Source organism: Rhinoderma darwinii, assembly GCF_050947455.1.
Source record: "Rhinoderma darwinii isolate aRhiDar2 chromosome 5 unlocalized genomic scaffold, aRhiDar2.hap1 SUPER_5_unloc_2, whole genome shotgun sequence".
NCBI lineage: Eukaryota > Metazoa > Chordata > Amphibia > Anura > Rhinodermatidae > Rhinoderma > Rhinoderma darwinii.
In genome coordinates this window covers 704,834-726,076 of record NW_027461776.1, presented here as the reverse complement: position 1 = coordinate 726,076, position 21,243 = coordinate 704,834, and the positions used below count along the sequence as shown (strand labels likewise).

General features: G+C 53.0%; 1 protein-coding gene across 1 annotated transcript; it reads right to left on the bottom strand.

Annotated features, from left to right (window-relative positions):
- Positions 1 to 263: 263 nt before the first annotated feature.
- On the bottom strand, positions 264 to 20,618 carry LOC142687177 (uncharacterized). The gene is made up of 6 exons (XM_075847539.1): positions 20,565 to 20,618; positions 19,709 to 19,872; positions 18,884 to 18,985; positions 6,645 to 8,169; positions 5,689 to 5,823; positions 264 to 416 (listed from the first exon to the last, which is right to left on the bottom strand). The coding sequence occupies exons 2-6, from the start codon at positions 19,861 to 19,863 to the stop codon at positions 264 to 266; spliced, it is 2,070 nt and encodes a 689-aa protein (XP_075703654.1). The 5' UTR covers positions 19,864 to 19,872; positions 20,565 to 20,618.
- Between the last annotated feature and the right edge of the window lie 625 nt (positions 20,619 to 21,243).

Sequence of the window (21,243 nt, the reverse complement as noted above, 5' to 3'; positions counted from 1 at the left end):
GACTTATTCTTGCTAAAAAGTGCGTCTTATAGTCCGAAAAATACGGTATATAAAAGTAAAACGTCATTTATAACTCCGGGTAAACGCCATAAAAATAACAACAACAAAAAACATTTTTAGAATTGCCGGTTCATGGTCAATTTCCAAAAAGTGATCAAAAAAATAAATTGCATGTACCCCAAAATGGGGGTTTGTTTTACTATTTGACCTCAGAGCCAAAATAGGTCACACATGTGCTTGGTGCTCTTCACTTCTGAGCCCGGTCATGTGTCCTGCCCCGCGTCCTGCCCCGCGCCCTGCCCCGCGTCCTGCCCCGCGCCCTGCCCCGCGTCCTGCCCCGCGTCCTGCCCCGCGCCCTGCCCCGCGCCCTGCCCCGCGCCCTGCCCCGCGCCCTGTCCCGCGCCCTGTCCCGCGTCCTGTCCCGCGTCAAGTGTTCATATGAAAGAAAAAATCCATATAAATAAATATGAAATAAATGCACATAAATCTGCGTCTCCGCGATCAGAACGGCTGGAACAATAAAGTTATTTCGGTCCCGTGTTAAACGCCATAAAAAAAGACCCGCAAAAAACAAGGACAGAATTCTTTTTTTAAGTCGGTCAACAAGTCCCATGTACCCCAAAATCGTAGTAATCGCGCCCCACAAAACAAGGCCCGCCCACGGCGACATCAGTGGAAATATAAAGTCATTGTTCTTGGACGCAGCGAAGCAAAAACTCATTATTCTCTTATAAAAGTTGTTTTTTTGTGAAAAAGTAACAAAACCTAAAAACTCGCGCCATATTTGTCCTCGCCGTGACCGTATATTTGTCCTCGCCGTGACCGTGTATTTGTCCTCGCGGTGACCGTGTATTTGTCCTCGCCGTGACCGTATATTTGTCCTCGCCGTGACCGTATATTTGTCCTCGCCGTGACCGTATATTTGTCCTCGCCGTAACCGTGTATTTGTCCTCGCGGTGACCGTGTATTTGTCCTCGCGGTGACCGTGTATTTGTCCTCGCCGTGACCGTATATTTGTCCTCGCCGTGACCGTATATTTGTCCTCGCCGTGACCGTATATTTGTCCTCGCCGTGACCGTGTATTTGTCCTCGCCGTGACCGTGTATTTGTCCTCGCCGTGACCGTATATTTGTCCTCGCCGTGACCGTATATTTGTCCTCGCCGTGACCGTATATTTGTCCTCGCCGTGACCGTATATTTGTCCTCGCCGTAACCGTGTATTTGTCCTCGCGGTGACCGTGTATTTGTCCTCGCGGTGACCGTATATTTGTCCTCGCCGTGACCGTATATTTGTCCTCGCCGTGACCGTATATTTGTCCTCGCCGTGACCGTATATTTGTCCTCGCCGTGACCGTGTATTTGTCCTCGCCGTGACCGTATATTTGTCCTCGCCGTGACCGTATATTTGTCCTCGCGGTGACCGTATATTTGTCCTCGCCGTGACCGTATATTTGTCCTCGCCGTGACCGTATATTTGTCCTCGCCGTGACCGTATATTTGTCCTCGCCGTGACCGTATATTTGTCCTCGCCGTGACCGTATATTTGTCCTCGCCGTGACCGTATATTTGTCCTCGCCGTGACCGGGTTATTTACGCTGCGCGGAGACGTCCAGGTCTGTTTTCGATTTCCCTTTAAAAAAAAAGTCAATACAAGTTAATCAATAAATAGTTTGTTCCCCAAAATGTTGCCATTAACCCCTTCCCGACCACAGCCATGTTTCAGATTTTCAATTTCATTTTTCCTCCGCACCTTCCAAAATCCATAACTTTTTTTATTTTCCCGTCGATCTTGTCCTACGAGGGCTTGATTTTTGCGGGACGAGTTGTCGTTTTTCGTAGCGCCATTTATTGTGCCGTATAATGTGCTAGGAAACGGGAAACGATAGATTTGTGGGGTAGAAAATGAAAAAAACTGCGATCCCTCCATGGTTTTTTGCGCGCCGTTTTTACAGAATTTGCGGTGCAATTAAGACAACAAGTTACGTTTATTCTGCGGTCGACACGACGACGGCGACACCAAATATATATCGTCATTTCTATATTTTACGGCTTGTACAAGGAAAAAACGAAGTGTAAAAAATGACATTTTGCGTCACCAAATTCCGAGAGGCAGAACTTTTTTATTTGTCCGTCGATTCCGCGGTACGAGGGCTTATTTGTTGCGGTCGTTTTTAATGACACCATTTTGGGGTACGCGCGACGGTTTGATCACTTTTTATTCCATTTTTTTGTGGGAGACGCGGCGACCTAAATATAGAGATTCTGGCGTTTACAGGTTGTGTTTTGTTACGGCGTTCGCCGTGCGGGTGAGATAATGACACGTTGTGATAGTTCAGACTTTTACGGACGCGGCGATACCAATTATGTTTATTTATTATTTTCTCGGCTCCCGGGGGGGGGGGGGGGAAGGGTTTTTGTTTTTTTTTTACTTTTAATATTTAGTCTTTTTTTTACCTAAAAAACAACAGCTTTGACTAATTTTTCCTTTTTTATTCGTGCCCCGGAGACTCCAACCAGCGATCGTTGGATCGCCTGCTCTATATAATAATAAATAAACCGTCTATCTGCCGGAGGCTTAATAGGAGCACAAAGATGGCAGAGACGGGCCTCATTAGCCCCCCAGGCTGCCATAGCAACCATCGCCACCCTGCGATGAGCTGCCGGAGGGGGTCGCCTCCCTCTTTCTAATGATTTAAATACCGCAGTCACTATTGACCACAGAACTTAACGGGTTAAACTAGCGGGATCGGGCTCGTTACTGTGAAATACGACAGACACCGGCATGGTGTGGAGCGGGTCACTCTGGGACTGTTCCATACTCCCCTACCCGGCTATCACCTATGAATACGTCAAATGTCGGGAAGGGTTTCAAAAAGTGCAACTTATCCCGGAAAAAACAAGCCCAGATATTCGAGAATGAACTGAAAATAATGGAAGGTCCTGAAGGGCAAAACGGGCCCGGTCATTAAAGAGACGGTCACGGGTTTATTAATTCCCGATCTCCTGACTGATGTAACAGGCGCGGTGATGCTGAGAACTACAGGGCCAGATCAACATTATTTGCAAAGTTATGAGCATTTTTCTAAATATACTAATGGGCTCTAATAGCCAAATGGGAGGCGACTCGTTATTTTCTCTCTGGGCGGAGTAATGTTTTCTGTATGATGCTGTCCAATCAGCTTACAGCTTCTCCCCCTTCCCTGCCCAGCAACAGTGTGGTCATATAGTATACACGCGGTCATATAGTACACGCGCCGTCATATAGTACACACGCCGTCATATAGTATACACGCCGTCATATAGCACACGCGCGGTCATATAGTACACACGCCGTCATATAGTACACGCGCGGTCATATAGTACACACGCCGTCATATAGTACACACGCCGTCATATAGTATACACGCGGTCATATAGTATACACGCGGTCATATAGTATACACGCGGTCATATAGTACACGCGCGGTCATATAGCACACACGCCGTCATATAGCATACACGCGGTCATATAGCACACACGCCGTCATATAGTACACACGCGGTCATATAGTACACGCGCGGTCATATAGCACACACGCGGTCATATAGTACACACGCCGTCATATAGCACACACGCCGTCATATAGCACACACGCCGTCATATAGCACACACGCCGTCATATAGCACACACGCCGTCATATAGCACACACGCCGTCATATAGCACACACGCCGTCATATAGCACACACGCCGTCATATAGCACACACGCCGTCATATAGTACACACGCGGTCATATAGCACACACGCCGTCATATAGCACACACGCCGTCATACAGTACACACGCGGTCATATAGTATACACGCGGTCATATAGTACACACGCGGTCATATAGTACACACGCGGTCATATAGTACACACGCCGTCATATAGTACACACGCCGTCATATAGTACACACGTGGTCATATAGTATACACGCGGTCATATAGTATACACGCGGTCATATAGTACACACGCGGTCATATAGTATACACACGCGGTCATATAGTATACACGGTCATATAGTACACACGCGGTCATATAGTATACACGCGGTCATATAGTATACACGCCGTCATATAGTACACACGCCGTCATATAGTACACACGTGGTCATATAGTATACACGCGGTCATATAGTATACACGCGGTCATATAGTACACACGTGGTCATATAGTACACACGCGGTCATATAGTATACACACGCGGTCATATAGTATACACGCGGTCATATAGTATACACGCGGTCATATAGTACACACGCGGTCATATAGTATACACGCGGTCATATAGTACACGCGCGGTCATATAGTATACACACGCGGTCATATAGTATACACGCGGTCATATAGTATACACGCGGTCATATAGTATACACGCGGTCATATAGTACACACGCGGTCATATAGCATACACGCGGTCATATAGTATACGCGCGGTCATATAGTATACACGCGGTCATATAGTATACACGCGGTCATATAGTACACACGCGGTCATATAGTACACACGTGGTCATATAGTATACACGCGGTCATATAGTATACACGCGGTCATATAGTACACACGCGGTCATATAGTATACACGCGGTCATATAGTATACACACGCGGTCATATAGTATACACGCGGTCATATAGTATACACGCGGTCATATAGTATACACGCGGTCATATAGTATACACGCGGTCATATAGTACACACGCCGTCATATAGTATACACGCGGTCATATAGTATACACGCGGTCATATAGTATACACGCGGTCATATAGTACACACGCGGTCATATAGTACACACGCGGTCATATAGTATACACGTGGTCATATAGTACACACGCGGTCATATAGTATACACGTGGTCATATAGTATACACGCGGTCATATAGTACACGCGCGGTCATATAGTATACATGTGGTCATATAGTACACGCGCGGTCATATAGTACACACGCGGTCATATAGTACACACGCGGTCATATAGTATACACGTGGTCATATAGTATACACGCGGTCATATAGTACACGCGCGGTCATATAGTATACATGTGGTCATATAGTACACACGCGGTCATATAGTACACACGCGGTCATATAGTACACACGCGGTCATATAGTATACACGCGGTCATACAGCTTCTATTCCCGACTGTGTATTCCACTTGCGATGCCGCCGGTTGTTTCACAGCTAGGACTGCAATCCTGCGATGTCATATAAAATATCATAACCTCCTCTTTCACATGACACCAGCAGCGCTGTTCTAGGTGGTCACAGCCAGAGATCCCCCTTCCCTCCAGCCTCAGTCTCTCACACTGTGTGAAGCCGCTTCATGCCGATAGGTCAGAGGCTGTGAGGAGGCTCCACCTCCGGAGGATCGCTGCGGTTACCTCCCACTTATCTAGTATAGACGTATTTGCATATTTATAATAAAGCTCATAACTTTAAAAAAACTTTTTGGGACACAAATGTCATGAGAATGATCAGTGACAGCGGCGATCAGACTAGCGAGGAGATCGGGAATTACTAAACTAGTGACAGATCCTCTTTAAGGGGTTAACTATGAAAGTTGATCTGTTTTCTAGCGACACCCAGAAAGTGACAACTCCAGAACACATTACACTAAACCCCCACGGTCAGCCGGTCCAGTGGTGAAGGAGCGCGGAGTCCTTACCCTCGCCTGCTCCCGGAACTGGTCCACAACCAAACGGTCGACCCTGGATGGATTTGCTGGGAGTCGCGGGACGCTTGAACTGTACGAGCTGGATATTCTACCTCCTGGAACGTTTCTAGCCAGTTCTGCTTCTGTCTGAACATGGAAAATAGCACAAAAACAACAATCACTAAATGACACAGTACAAAGAAATATACCAAAGACCCACACTACACTGAGAGGGGACCCGCAACGCTGTTCAACCTCTGCGTCCCGATTCACGAATAGAACGCTAGATCTACAGTAAAGACTGACATATTAGCAGGGCAGCAGGAGAGAGCAGAGGGGAAGGAGCGCTGAGTAAATAAGCTCATGTGCAGGTCATTCAGTCTGTAATTAGGACTTCATAACCGGGCGTATTCCACAGCAGTCAGCCCTATATGAGAGGGGACATGGAGCCTGGTGGGCTGGGGCGTTCTTACATTCCAAGGGCGGCCATTCATGTGACTCGGCATCCTGTACTTCTCTCCGCAGCCGGGTACACGTCAGACATGGCCTTACCCCGCCGATTGCTGAGGGTTACACAAGTCGGACCCGGGGGGGTGATCAGCGGATTGTGGCATCGGCTTCTTTTAAAAAAGTGTCTGCGTTTAAAGCCCCTTTAATCTGAATGTTTCCCCTCACCCGATTTCTTTATGGATGAATTGGTAATGGTGATTCCCTGCACAACCACAACACACAAAGCGCTGGAGTCCGGGCTACACACAGGGAGCGGCGACGCGACGGCCATTACACACATGTTGTAAACTGCAATATTCTGGGGAAAGAACAGCGCAAAAAACACAACAAAACCACAAAGAACAGAGGAAAAAAACAAAAACGACTCAATCTGTAACACTGTAACAACTGTCAGCTGTGCTGATTCCCAGGACGCCTGAGCGTCTCCTGACAGAGCGGCCCCCTCGTGATGTCATTACCTTCTTGCGCTCCTTCTCCAGCGCCCGCCACTGCTCACAGCATTCCTCCAGCTGCACATGTAGCTCGTTGGCCGGGCCGCTGCGATTCCTTGACGGACGGAATCTGCTGAAAGGTGCGGGGAAGGGAAAGAACGGCGGAGGAACGTCAGCGCACAACAAGTCACTGATGAAAGGAGGAACAGGACTGACATCTTCAGAGTGGAACAGATCAATGAGGTCGGAGAACCGAAAAGGAGGCGGAAAAGGGAGGTTGGTCGGTGGAGAAAACGTTTGGCTGTTAAAGGATAAATTCTGGCTCTGCTGAAGGTCGGACATTAATGAGAGGGAGGGCAGGAAGGAGGCGTTGATGAAGTCAGACACATTCCCAACGTTGGGGTCTTGCTTTCTCTGGAAGCCATTGTACAGCGGGGGGTTCTGTTTGGCAGGTCCGTGCTGGGCGCTCCAGCTTCTCCGTCCCCGTCTCTCACTATTGTTATTGGCTTGGCTTGATTTCTTCGGTAACGTGGCAGATCGTTCAGGATGGCCGGACATCTGCTGTGGGGGGGACCAGTTGGGGGGATAACATGGCGGAGTGTTACGATACATCCCCTCCTTACTAGGAGACAGGTGACTGAAGGACTTGCTACGGTACGAGGAGCCGTTCAGCGGTCCCTCTTTCTTGGAAGGGAGTAAACCGGACGCTTGAGGGACATATCCGGGGTGATGTGTTGGAGATCCATCGGACAGCGTGGAGCCTACAGGTGACGGTAACGGACTGGTCGCAGGTTTCTGGTGTCTGATCGTCTCCGTTTCTGACCATCGTTGGTGAAATCCTTCATTTGCCGGAGCTCCGGGGACAGAGGACTTTGCATAGGGTTCCCGACAAGTCTCTTGATAATCAAAGTGGCCAAGATTTGGGAAGTTGCTGCAGTTTTCGGGGCTGTATGGCTTCCTTTGCACGCCGGTCTGGAAGCCGCGCTCTGTAGGGAACGGTTGATTACATTGATAGTATGTTGGCGACTTGACGCTCACAGGTATAAAGTCATTAGCAGGCGTTCCATACGTTTCCTTATCCCACGACTCTCTCATACCAGACGTGTATTTGGACGGAGCTGCCGGCTGTGCCAGCTTTCCCTTCACCTGGTCATTGCTCCACCAGGGTTTATGGACACTTGAATATTCCCGTGTTCTCTTCTGGGACGGAGCGCGGACACCAGAGGCTGAGGAATTGTGACCAGTACAGGTCATGTAGCTGCTTATGTACTGCTCCCCCCCCTCCATGGGCTCCAGGGTTTGATTTTCAATGTAGAGGTCCTTGAGGAGATCTTCTACCTGTGTATTACAGCTATCCAGCAGGCCAAGGTCTTCAAAGCCTCGCTGGAGACTCTCCATGTCGGGAAGCTTCCTCCCCTGCTCCTCATAGGGGGGAGGACGAAGGACATTGGAGAAATCTGCGCTTCCTGGGACGATACTCGGAAAATATTCAGAGAGGTCCTGGTGGTCGTCAGAAGCCCAGAGCGGAGGGAACAATCGAGATAGCGAATCCCTGCAACAACAACAACAACGACATAATCACCATCATCATCTCCATCATCACCACCATCATCATCATCATCTCCATCATCATCATCATCACTACCATCATCATCACCGTCATCATCATTATCACCATCATCACCACCATCATCAATATCATCATCACCATCATCACCACCATCATCATCATCTCCATCATTATCACCATCATCATCACCGTCATCATCATTATCACCATCATCACCACCATCAGCACCACCACCATCACCACCACCATCACCACCACCATCACCACCACCATCATCACCACCACCATCATCACCACCACCACCACCATCACCACCACCACCATCACCACCACCATCACCATCATCACCACCACCACCATCACCACCACCATCTCCATCATCACCACCATCATCATCATCATCTCCATCATCACTACCATCAACATCACCGTCATCATCATTATCACCATCATCACCACCATCATCAATATCATCATCACCATCATCACCACCATCATCATCATCATCTCCATCATTATCACCATCATCATCACCATCAGCACCACCACCATCACCACCACCATCATCACCACCATCATCACCACCACCACCATCACCACCACCACCATCACCACCACCACCATCACCACCACCATCACCATCATCACCATCACCACCACCACCATCACCACCTCATCTAAAGCCACAGACACTCAATAATTCATGTCAGAAGATCGGGGCTACCGGCAATGTCCGCCATTATCACACACGCTCCGCCGGCAATGTCCTCCATTATCACACACGCTCTGCAGGCAATGTCCTCCATTATCACACACGCTCCGCCGGCAATGTCCGCCATTATCACACACGCTCTGCAGGCAATGTCCTCCATTATCACACACGCTCCGCCGGCAATGTCCGCCATTATCACACACGCTCCGCCGGCAATGTCCACCATTATCACACACGCTCCGCCGGCAATGTCCTCCATTATCACACACGCTCCGCCGGCAATGTCCTCCATTATCACACACGCTCCGCCGGCAATGTCCTCCATTATCACACACGCTCTGCCGGCAATGTCCTCCATTATCACACACGCTCCGCAGGCAATGTCCTCCATTATCACACACGCTCTGCAGGCAATGTCCTCCATTATCACACACGCTCCGCAGGCAATGTCCGCCATTATCACACACGCTCCGCCGGCAATGTCCTCCATTATCACACACGCTCCGCAGGCAATGTCCTCCATTATCACACACGCTCTGCAGGCAATGTCCTCCATTATCACACACGCTCTGCAGGCAATGTCCTCCATTATCACACACGCTCTGCCGGCAATGTCCTCCATTATCACACACGCTCTGCCGGCAATGTCCGCCATTATCACACACGCTCCGCCGGCAATGTCCTCCATTATCACACACGCTCCGCAGGCAATGTCCTCCATTATCACACACGCTCTGCAGGCAATGTCCTCCATTATCACACACGCTCTGCAGGCAATGTCCTCCATTATCACACACGCTCCGCCGGCAATGTCCACCATTATCACACACGCTCTGCAGGCAATGTCCTCCATTATCACACACGCTCTGCAGGCAATGTCCTCCATTATCACACACGCTCTGCAGGCAATGTCCACCATTATCACACACGCTCCGCAGGCAATGTCCTCCATTATCACACACGCTCCGCCGGCAATGTCCACCATTATCACACACGCTCCGCAGGCAATGTCCTCCATTATCACACACGCTCTGCAGGCAATGTCCACCATTATCACACACGCTCTGCAGGCAATGTCCACCATTATCACACACGCTCTGCAGGCAATGTCCTCCATTATCACACACGCTCTGCAGGCAATGTCCTCCATTATCACACACGCTCTGCAGGCAATGTCCTCCATTATCACACACGCTCTGCAGGCAATGTCCTCCATTATCACACACGCTCCGCAGGCAATGTCCTCCATTATCACACACGCTCCGCCGGCAATGTCCTCCATTATCACACACGCTCCGCCGGCAATGTCCTCCATTATCACACACGCTCTGCAGGCAATGTCCTCCATTATCACACACGCTCTGCAGGCAATGTCCACCATTATCACACACGCTCTGCAGGCAATGTCCTCCATTATCACACACGCTCCGCCGGCAATGTCCTCCATTATCACACACGCTCTGCAGGCAATGTCCTCCATTATCACACACGCTCCGCAGGCAATGTCCGCCATTATCACACACGCTCCGCAGGCAATGTCCTCCATTATCACACACGCTCCGCAGGCAATGTCCTCCATTATCACACACGCTCCGCAGGCAATGTCCACCATTATCACACACGCTCCGCAGGCAATGTCCACCATTATCACACACGCTCTGCAGGCAATGTCCACCATTATCACACACGCTCTGCCGGCAATGTCCTCCATTATCACACACGCTCCGCCGGCAATGTCCACCATTATCACACACGCTCTGCCGGCAATGTCCTCCATTATCACACACGCTCTGCAGGCAATGTCCACCATTATCACACACGCTCTGCAGGCAATGTCCTCCATTATCACACACGCTCTGCAGGCAATGTCCGCCATTATCACACACGCTCCGCCGGCAATGTCCTCCATTATCACACACGCTCCGCCGGCAATGTCCTCCATTATCACACACGCTCTGCAGGCAATGTCCTCCATTATCACACACGCTCCGCAGGCAATGTCCTCCATTATCACACACGCTCCGCAGGCAATGTCCACCATTATCACACACGCTCCGCAGGCAATGTCCACCATTATCACACACGCTCTGCAGGCAATGTCCTCCATTATCACACACGCTCTGCAGGCAATGTCCTCCATTATCACACACGCTCTGCAGGCAATGTCCTCCATTATCACACACGCTCTGCAGGCAATGTCCACCATTATCACACACGCTCTGCCGGCAATGTCCTCCATTATCACACACGCTCTGCAGGCAATGTCCACCATTATCACACACGCTCTGCAGGCAATGTCCTCCATTATCACACACGCTCTGCAGGCAATGTCCTCCATTATCACACACGCTCTGCAGGCAATGTCCTCCATTATCACACACGCTCTGCAGGCAATGTCCTCCATTATCACACACGCTCCGCAGGCAATGTCCTCCATTATCACACACGCTCTGCAGGCAATGTCCGCCATTATCACACACGCTCTGCAGGCAATGTCCGCCATTATCACACACGCTCTGCAGGCAATGTCCTCCATTATCACACACGCTCTGCAGGCAATGTCCGCCATTATCACACACGCTCTGCAGGCAATGTCCTCCATTATCACACACGCTCTGCAGGCAATGTCCTCCATTATCACACACGCTCCGCCGGCAATGTCCTCCATTATCACACACGCTCTGCCGGCAATGTCCTCCATTATCACACACGCTCCGCCGGCAATGTCCTCCATTATCACACACGCTCTGCAGGCAATGTCCGCCATTATCACACACGCTCCGCCGGCAATGTCCTCCATTATCACACACGCTCTGCAGGCAATGTCCGCCATTATCACACACGCTCTGCCGGCAATGTCCTCCATTATCACACACGCTCCGCAGGCAATGTCCACCATTATCACACACGCTCCGCAGGCAATGTCCTCCATTATCACACACGCTCTGCAGGCAATGTCCGCCATTATCACACACGCTCTGCAGGCAATGTCCTCCATTATCACACACGCTCTGCAGGCAATGTCCTCCATTATCACACACGCTCCGCAGGCAATGTCCGCCATTATCACGCACGCTCTGCAGGCAATGTCCTCCATTATCACACACGCTCTGCAGGCAATGTCCTCCATTATCACACACGCTCTGCAGGCAATGTCCTCCATTATCACACACGCTCTGCAGGCAATGTCCTCCATTATCACACACGCTCTGCAGGCAATGTCCGCCATTATCACACACGCTCTGCAGGCAATGTCCGCCATTATCACGCACGCTCTGCAGGCAATGTCCTCCATTATCACACACGCTCTGCAGGCAATGTCCGCCATTATCACACACGCTCTGCCGGCAATGTCCTCCATTATCACACACGCTCCGCCGGCAATGTCCTCCATTATCACACACGCTCTGCAGGGAATGTCCTCCATTATCACACACGCTCTGCAGGCAATGTCCACCATTATCACACACGCTCTGCAGGCAATGTCCTCCATTATCACACACGCTCTGCAGGGAATGTCCTCCATTATCACACACGCTCTGCAGGCAATGTCCACCATTATCACACACGCTCTGCAGGCAATGTCCGCCATTATCACACACGCTCTGCAGGCAATGTCCTCCATTATCACACACGCTCTGCAGGCAATGTCCACCATTATCACACACGCTCTGCAGGCAATGTCCGCCATTATCACACACGCTCTGCAGGCAATGTCCGCCATTATCACACACGCTCTGCAGGCAATGTCCTCCATTATCACACACGCTCTGCAGGCAATGTCCTCCATTATCACACACGCTCTGCAGGCAATGTCCACCATTATCACACACGCTCCGCCGGCAATGTCCTCCATTATCACACACGCTCTGCAGGCAATGTCCACCATTATCACACACGCTCTGCAGGCAATGTCCGCCATTATCACACACGCTCTGCAGGCAATGTCCACCATTATCACACACGCTCTGCAGGCAATGTCCGCCATTATCACACACGCTCCGCAGGCAATGTCCACCATTATCACACACGCTCCGCCGGCAATGTCCTCCATTATCACACACGCTCTGCAGGCAATGTCCGCCATTATCACACACGCTCTGCAGGCAATGTCCTCCATTATCACACACGCTCCGCAGGCAATGTCCTCCATTATCACACACGCTCCGCCGGCAATGTCCACCATTATCACACACGCTCCGCAGGCAATGTCCGCCATTATCACACACGCTCCGCAGGCAATGTCCGCCATTATCACACACGCTCTGCAGGCAATGTCCGCCATTATCACACACGCTCTGCAGGCAATGTCCACCATTATCACACACGCTCCGCAGGCAATGTCCTCCATTATCACACACGCTCTGCAGGCAATGTCCTCCATTATCACACACGCTCTGCAGGCAATGTCCGCCATTATCACACACGCTCTGCAGGCAATGTCCACCATTATCACACACGCTCTGCAGGCAATGTCCTCCATTATCACACACGCTCCGCAGGCAATGTCCTCCATTATCACACACGCTCTGCAGGCAATGTCCTCCATTATCACACACGCTCCGCAGGCAATGTCCTCCATTATCACACACGCTCTGCAGGCAATGTCCGCCATTATCACACACGCTCCGCAGGCAATGTCCTCCATTATCACACACGCTCTGCAGGCAATGTCCGCCATTATCACACACGCTCTGCCGGCAATGTCCGCCATTATCACACACGCTCCGCAGGCAATGTCCGCCATTATCACACACGCTCCGCAGGCAATGTCCTCCATTATCACACACGCTCCGCAGGCAATGTCCGCCATTATCACACACGCTCTGCCGGCAATGTCCGCCATTATCACACACGCTCTGCCGGCAATGTCCGCCATTATCACGCACGCTCTGCCGGCAATGTCCGCCATTATCACACACGCTCTGCAGGCAATGTCCACCATTATCACACACGCTCTGCAGGCAATGTCCTCCATTATCACACACGCTCCGCCGCCAATGTCCTCCATTATCACACACGCTCTGCAGGCAATGTCCTCCATTATCACACACGCTCTGCAGGCAATGTCCACCATTATCACACACGCTCTGCCGCCAATGTCCTCCATTATCACACACGCTCCGCCGCCAATGTCCGCCATTATCACACACGCTCTGCCGGCAATGTCCGCCATTATCACACACGCTCTGCCGGCAATGTCCGCCATTATCACGCACGCTCTGCCGGCAATGTCCGCCATTATCACACACGCTCTGCCGGCAATGTCCGCCATTATCACACACGCTCTGCAGGCAATGTCCACCATTATCACACACGCTCCGCAGGCAATGTCCGCCATTATCACACACGCTCTGCCGGCAATGTCCGCCATTATCACGCACGCTCTGCCGGCAATGTCCGCCATTATCACACACGCTCTGCCGGCAATGTCCTCCATTATCACACACGCTCTGCAGGCAATGTCCTCCATTATCACGCACGCTCTGCAGGCAATGTCCTCCATTATCACACACGCTCTGCAGGCAATGTCCTCCATTATCACACACGCTCTGCAGGCAATGTCCGCCATTATCACACACGCTCCGCAGGCAATGTCCGCCATTATCACACACGCTCCGCCGGCAATGTCCACCATTATCACACACGCTCCGCCGGCAATGTCCACCATTATCACACACGCTCTGCAGGCAATGTCCGCCATTATCACACACGCTCTGCAGGCAATGTCCTCCATTATCACGCACGCTCTGCAGGCAATGTCCTCCATTATCACACACGCTCTGCAGGCAATGTCCTCCATTATCACACACGCTCTGCCGGCAATGTCCGCCATTATCACACACGCTCTGCAGGCAATGTCCTCCATTATCACACACGCTCTGCAGGCAATGTCCGCCATTATCACACACGCTCTGCCGGCAATGTCCTCCATTATCACACACGCTCTGCAGGCAATGTCCGCCATTATCACACACGCTCTGCCGGCAATGTCCTCCATTATCACACACGCTCTGCCGGCAATGTCCTCCATTATCACACACGCTCTGCCGGCAATGTCCACCATTATCACACACGCTCTGCAGGCAATGTCCTCCATTATCACACACGCTCTGCAGGCAATGTCCTCCATTATCACACACGCTCTGCAGGCAATGTCCACCATTATCACACACGCTCTGCAGGGAATGTCCTCCATTATCACACACGCTCTGCAGGCAATGTCCTCCATTATCACACACGCTCTGCCGGCAATGTCCTCCATTATCACACACGCTCTGCAGGCAATGTCCACCATTATCACACACGCTCTGCAGGCAATGTCCGCCATTATCACACACGCTCCGCCGGCAATGTCCTCCATTATCACACACGCTCCGCCGGCAATGTCCACCATTATCACACACGCTCTGCAGGCAATGTCCTCCATTATCACACACGCTCCGCAGGCAATGTCCTCCATTATCACACACGCTCTGCAGGCAATGTCCTCCATTATCACACACGCTCTGCAGGCAATGTCCTCCATTATCACACACGCTCTGCAGGCAATGTCCTCCATTATCACACACGCTCCGCAGGCAATGTCCTCCATTATCACACACGCTCTGCAGGCAATGTCCGCCATTATCACACACGCTCCGCCGGCAATGTCCGCCATTATCACGCACGCTCCGCCGGCACAGAGAGATGAGGGTCCTACAGACAGCGCTCACTTCTTATTTCGCAGGGTGACCCCAGAGACGCCGGATGTCTCTCTGCATTTCCATGACAGTCACATTGAGAGTCTCTTCGGAAAGCTTCGAGAGTTTGACTTCCGAAAAAAACGGAGCGGATAATATAAGCGCTCGGCGGGAAAATGAAGACTCTGCGGTCGCCTCATCCACATCACTAGCGGAGGATGATGGGAGAAAGCGGCTGCGAGACGAGGACAGGATTTTGTTTTTTTGTCACTGCATTCTGAGGGTGTTATTTGTGGGGCGAGTTATAGCTTTAGTAGCACTGGTTTGGGGTGTATATTATATATAGAATGTATTGTATAACTTTTATACATTTATTGGGGGGGTGAAAAACCCCAGAAATTCCCGCGCTGTTTCCGGTGTTTTGTTTTTCCGGTGTTTTGTTTCCGGTGTTACCCGCGCAGTATAAATAACGTGATGACTTTATCCTGCCACAATTAGGCCCGGACATCGCATAGATTATCAGATTTTACTTCTGTTGTACAATAATAACACATTTCTTTGTAAAGGCGACGTCCGGAGCCACAGAAGACGCCACGGTGCTCTTCTACAATAAAAATAAAGCGCCGCGTATTAAATAGTTTATATTACTAAAGAGGCCGGAACGACACTTTATCATAGCGGCACGTCACATGGAGCCGCCTTCCCTGCCCGTATGTGTCGCTGCGTCACTGGCCAGGGGAGGGCGGCATACTGAAGAAGCGGGGGGAGGGCGGGTATAACAGAGGCGGGGGGAGGGCGGCATACTAAAGAGACGGGGGGAGGGCGGGTATAACAGAGGCGGGGGGAGGGCGGCATACTGAAGAGACGGGGGGAGGGCGGGTATAACAGAGGCGGGGGAGGGGTGGCATACTAAAGAGGCGGGGGGAGGGCGGCATACTAAAGAGGCGGGGGGAGGCCGGGTATAACAGAGGCGGGGGGAGGGCGGCATACTAAAGAGACGGGGGGAGGGCGGGTATAACAGAGGCGGGGGAGGGGTGGCATACTAAAGAGGCGGGGGGAGGGCGGCATACTAAAGAGGCGGGGGGAGGCCGGGTATAACAGAGGCGGGGGGAGGGCGGCATACTAAAGAGGCGGGGGGAGGGCGGCATACTAAAGAGGCGGGGGGAGGGCGGCATACTAAAGAGGCGGGGGGAGGCCGGGTATAACAGAGGCGGGGGGAGGGCGGCATACTAAAGAGGCGGGGGGAGGCCGGGTATAACAGAGGCGGGGGGAGGGCGGCATACTAAAGAGGCGGGGGGAGGGCGGGACCAGCAGCCATGATGAAGCGTTGCAGCTTTCTGAAAACCTACTAATTCCAGGATCACGTGGCGGCTCCTCCGTTCGGGCGATCAGGGCGTCCTTGGTAATATAAACATATTTAATAAGTGCTTTACTTTTATCGTCACGTTATTTGGGGCTCCGGACATCCCCTTTAAATAATAATTTTTCAGTTTCCGCATTCAAAGAGCCATAACTTATTTATCTGTCGCTGTATGGGATTTGGTTTATTCGGGACGAGTAGTTTGTAGTTTTCATGGTATCATTTCAGCTGCGTGTTACCATCGGCGGGGCGTCAGCTGCGTGCTACAATCGGCGGGGCGTCAGCTGCGTGCTACAATCGGCGGGGCGTCAGCTGCGTGCTACAATCGGCGGGGCGTCAGCTGCGTGCTACAATCGGCGGGGCGTCAGCTGCGTGCTACTATCGGCGGGGCGTCAGCTGCGTGCTACCATCGGCGGGGCGTCAGCTGCGTGCTACAATCGGCGGGGCGTCAGCTGCGTGCTACCATCGGCGGGGCGTCAGCTGCGTGCTACCATCGGCGGGGCGTCAGCTGCGTGCTACCATCGGCGGGGCGTCAGCTGCGTGCTACCATCGGCGGGGCGTCAGCTGCGTGCTACCATCGGCGGGGCGTCAGCTGCGTGCTACCATCGGCGGGGCGTCAGCTGCGTGCTACCATCGGCGGGGCGTCAGCTGCGTGCTACCATCGGCGGGGCGTCAGCTGCGTGCTACCATCGGCGGGGCGTCAGCTGCGTGCTACCATCGGCGGGGCGTCAGCTGCGTGCTACCATCGGCGGGGCGTCAGCTGCGTGCTACTATCGGCGGGGCGTCAGCTGCGTGCTACTATCGGCGGGGCGTCAGCTGCGTGCTACCATCGGCGGGGCGTCAGCTGCGTGCTACCATCGGCGGGGCGTCAGCTGCGTGCTACCATCGGCGGGGCGTCAGCTGCGTGCTACTATCGGCGGGGCGTCAGCTGCGTGCTACTATCGGCGGGGCGTCAGCTGCGTGCTACAATCGGCGGGGCGTCAGCTGCGTGCTACTATCGGCGGGGCGTCAGCTGCATGCTACTATCGGCGGGGCGTCAGCTGCATGCTACTATCGGCGGGGCGTCAGCTGCATGCTACTATCGGCGGGGCGTCAGCTGCATGCTACTATCGGCGGGGCGTCAGCTGCGTGCTACTATCGGCGGGGCGTCAGCTGCGTGCTACTATCGGCGGGGCGTCAGCTGCATGCTACTATCGGCGGGGCGTCAGCTGCGTGCTACTATCGGCGGGGCGTCAGCTGCATGCTACTATCGGCGGGGCGTCAGCTGCGTGCTACTATCGGCGGGGCGTCAGCTGCATGCTACTATCGGCGGGGCGTCAGCTGCATGCTACTATCGGCGGGGCGTCAGCTGCGTGCTACTATCGGCGGGGCGTCAGCTGCGTGCTACTATCGGCGGGGCGTCAGCTGCGTGCTACCATCGGCGGGGCGTCAGCTGCGTGCTACTATCGGCGGGGCGTCAGCTGCGTGCTACTATCGGCGGGGCGTCAGCTGCGTGCTACTATCGGCGGGGCGTCAGCTGCGTGCTACAATCGGCGGGGCGTCAGCTGCATGCTACAATCGGCGGGGCGTCAGCTGCATGCTACAATCGGCGGGGCGTCAGCTGCGTGCTACAATCGGCGGGGCGTCAGCTGCGTGCTACTATCGGCGGGGCGTCAGCTGCGTGCTACAATCGGCGGGGCGTCAGCTGCGTGCTACAATCGGCGGGGCGTCAGCTGCGTGCTACAATCGGCGGGGCGTCAGCTGCGTGCTACAATCGGCGGGGCGTCAGCTGCGTGCTACTATCGGCGGGGCGTCAGCTGCGTGCTACAATCGGCGGGGCGTCAGCTGCGTGCTACAATCGGCGGGGCGTCAGCTGCGTGCTACAATCGGCGGGGCGTCAGCTGCGTGCTACCATCGGCGGGGCTACAATCGGCACAGAGGAGAGGCGCGGCTTGTACTCACCAATCCGTCACACCATCCAGTTTGCTGGGCTCCTCCGAGAAATGCGACACCTGCCCAATCACGCTGGAACGGTTCTCAGGTTCAGAGAAAGCAAGCGGTGAACTATATGGAGAAAGGGTTAATGTCATTAGATGGCCGGACACAGAAGACAACGCTGAAGATGATGATGATCGAGACATTCAGCAAATATAACACATCATGTTGTTTATAAAAGCGGACAATAGAAGATGAAAAGCTGAACTTGGCGGCTGAGAGGACGACGTCGCGCTGACATCACCTGACCGCGCGCCGTAAACCATGTCCTAGACTGGTAAACGTGGGGTTAAAGCGCACACTGACCGGAGGACCCCATGGGGTATGTCAGAAATGTCTGCCGCCCCAGATCTAGAGGTGGCAGAACATGTACCCGCATCTATAGGAGTTATAGACACGGCAGAGCACACAAGCCTTTATCTTCATTCCTCACATCTCTGCTTGCTGACAGTGAATGTTGGCATTTTTGTTTCAATCCAGAGGCTGAAAATCTGTCCTAACCTAGTCCTGCTCACACAGCTTTGTGTAGGTAATCCTCGGTCAGCTAAACATAGCAGCCACACAAATAGCTCTCTTGTCCTGATAGTTTGTTACAATGTGTCAGTTGTTTATCTCACAGAGCATTGCCCAGACTGGACACATAAAATGATAACAAGGTCTGCAGGGGGAGCCCCGACTGTGCAATGATTTATGGGGTACATGATGTGACCGGGTGCACGGTCCGGCCTCGTGCTGTGTATAGATGCTGCCGCTCGCACCCCCCCAGTGAGGTAGTGGCCTCTCCCGTGGTACCTTTCATCCTCACAGTCCCGGACAGCGGGGGCTCCGGCGTCCTCCTCACACACAGACCAGCTGCTGTACAACTTGGACTGAGGAGCTGCGGCCGCTGCGCTGGGGGTCTCATTCATAAACTGGGGAAGCAGCGGGATGTCCATGCTCCGAATCATGAGCTCCACCTGCTAAAGAAAGCCAAAGAGTCAGTGTAACCCCATCATACCCTCCGCAGCGCCCCCTGGTGGCTGGTCACTAGTCCTGAGCGGGGGCACAGGGTGGTCTCACGCCCCGTCTCTATAAGTACATTTGTATGTATGGAGTCTGGGGAGGTCCTGTATGAAGAGACGCTCAGCCTCAATCATTGGGGTCTGTTCACACGGCGCAGTTTGTGACGGTGTGAATACGGAGGAGATGATGTGGGGGACGCCGCACACTATTCCTGCGCCTCTACACTATGGTAAAACTGCAAGGTGTGAATATACCCAAAGTGCAGCCCGAGCCGGAGAGACCACAGGTTATATCCCCACCAATAACCCCCCAAACTAAGGGGCTCCACAAGATACAGGTCACCGGGAGCAGCGCTGGGCAGAAGGGTGGCAAAACCCATCACACATGGCTCACCAGTGCTGTAAATGTCAGCAGTGCTGTCACACTGTATCACCCACACAAATCTCTCATAATGCGGAGTAATAGAGAGAAGCGGCTGCACTGACCCTCCCTGGAGCTGGACCGGCAGGTGACAATGACCCGAGGCCAGCAGCGCGCTCCCCGCACCGGAGAAGCCAATACAAACTGTTGCTAAGCAATTAGGAAGAATGCGAGCGCCGGCCGCGCGCCTCCACCCCCCGCTGTAAACAGGTCCCCCACCACACACAGTCACGTGTTACAGTCGGGGTCATGGGCCGGGATCTATCAGCCTTGCAGTCCTGGCGTCCCCGCTCAGCCCCCTCCCCCAGACGCGGGACATGAAGGGCTTACATGGTCAGCGCACTCCGGCAGCCTCTGCCATGTCCAGGCTCTGATGTCACTCACCGGAGGACGGGAGCTGCAGTCTCGCGTGGAGTCACAGAGTAAATAACACAAGGGCTCCTGTTATTCTCCAGAGAACCTCTGGGTGGCAGCACATCCCAAATCATGAAGCAGCTCAACTGTGGGGAGGGGACGATGCCCGGCTGATCGCAGTCACACATAGGGATGGATGTCGCACTCGCCAAGAAGGAACATTGGGCAGATTGTAAAGAGTGTCTCCTGCAGGCGCGTGCCCGTCTAATTATACAGAACACGCCCGACCTGTGGCTTTATATTCAATCAAAAACCAGTGCGCCCCTTTATCACACCCCATCACACATAAAGACTCCGGACCCCCTAAAGTAATAACCTCAGACTAGCAGTGGTGCAGGTCCCCCCTCCAGATACCACAGTCCTCAGCACCGCCGCAGACACCCTCCTGTACCCGGCCCCAGGGTCATGCCCGCTCTACCGGGGGGGGGGGGGGGGGGGGCGCTTATTTTTCTGGGACATTTGGCAAGTATGAAAAAAATATCCCAGAAGGG

Coding starts and splice junctions, on each gene's coding strand:
- LOC142687177 (XM_075847539.1), bottom strand. CDS start 19,863: ATGATTCGGAGCATGGACATCCCGCTGCTTCCCCAGTTTATGAATGAG. Junction 8,170..18,883: donor CTGGATGGTGTGACGGATTG/GTGAGTACAAGC, acceptor TTGTTGTTGCAG/GGATTCGCTATCTCGATTGT. Junction 417..5,688: donor AGTTCCGGGAGCAGGCGAGG/GTAAGGACTCCG, acceptor GACGCGGGACAG/GACGCGGGACAGGGCGCGGG.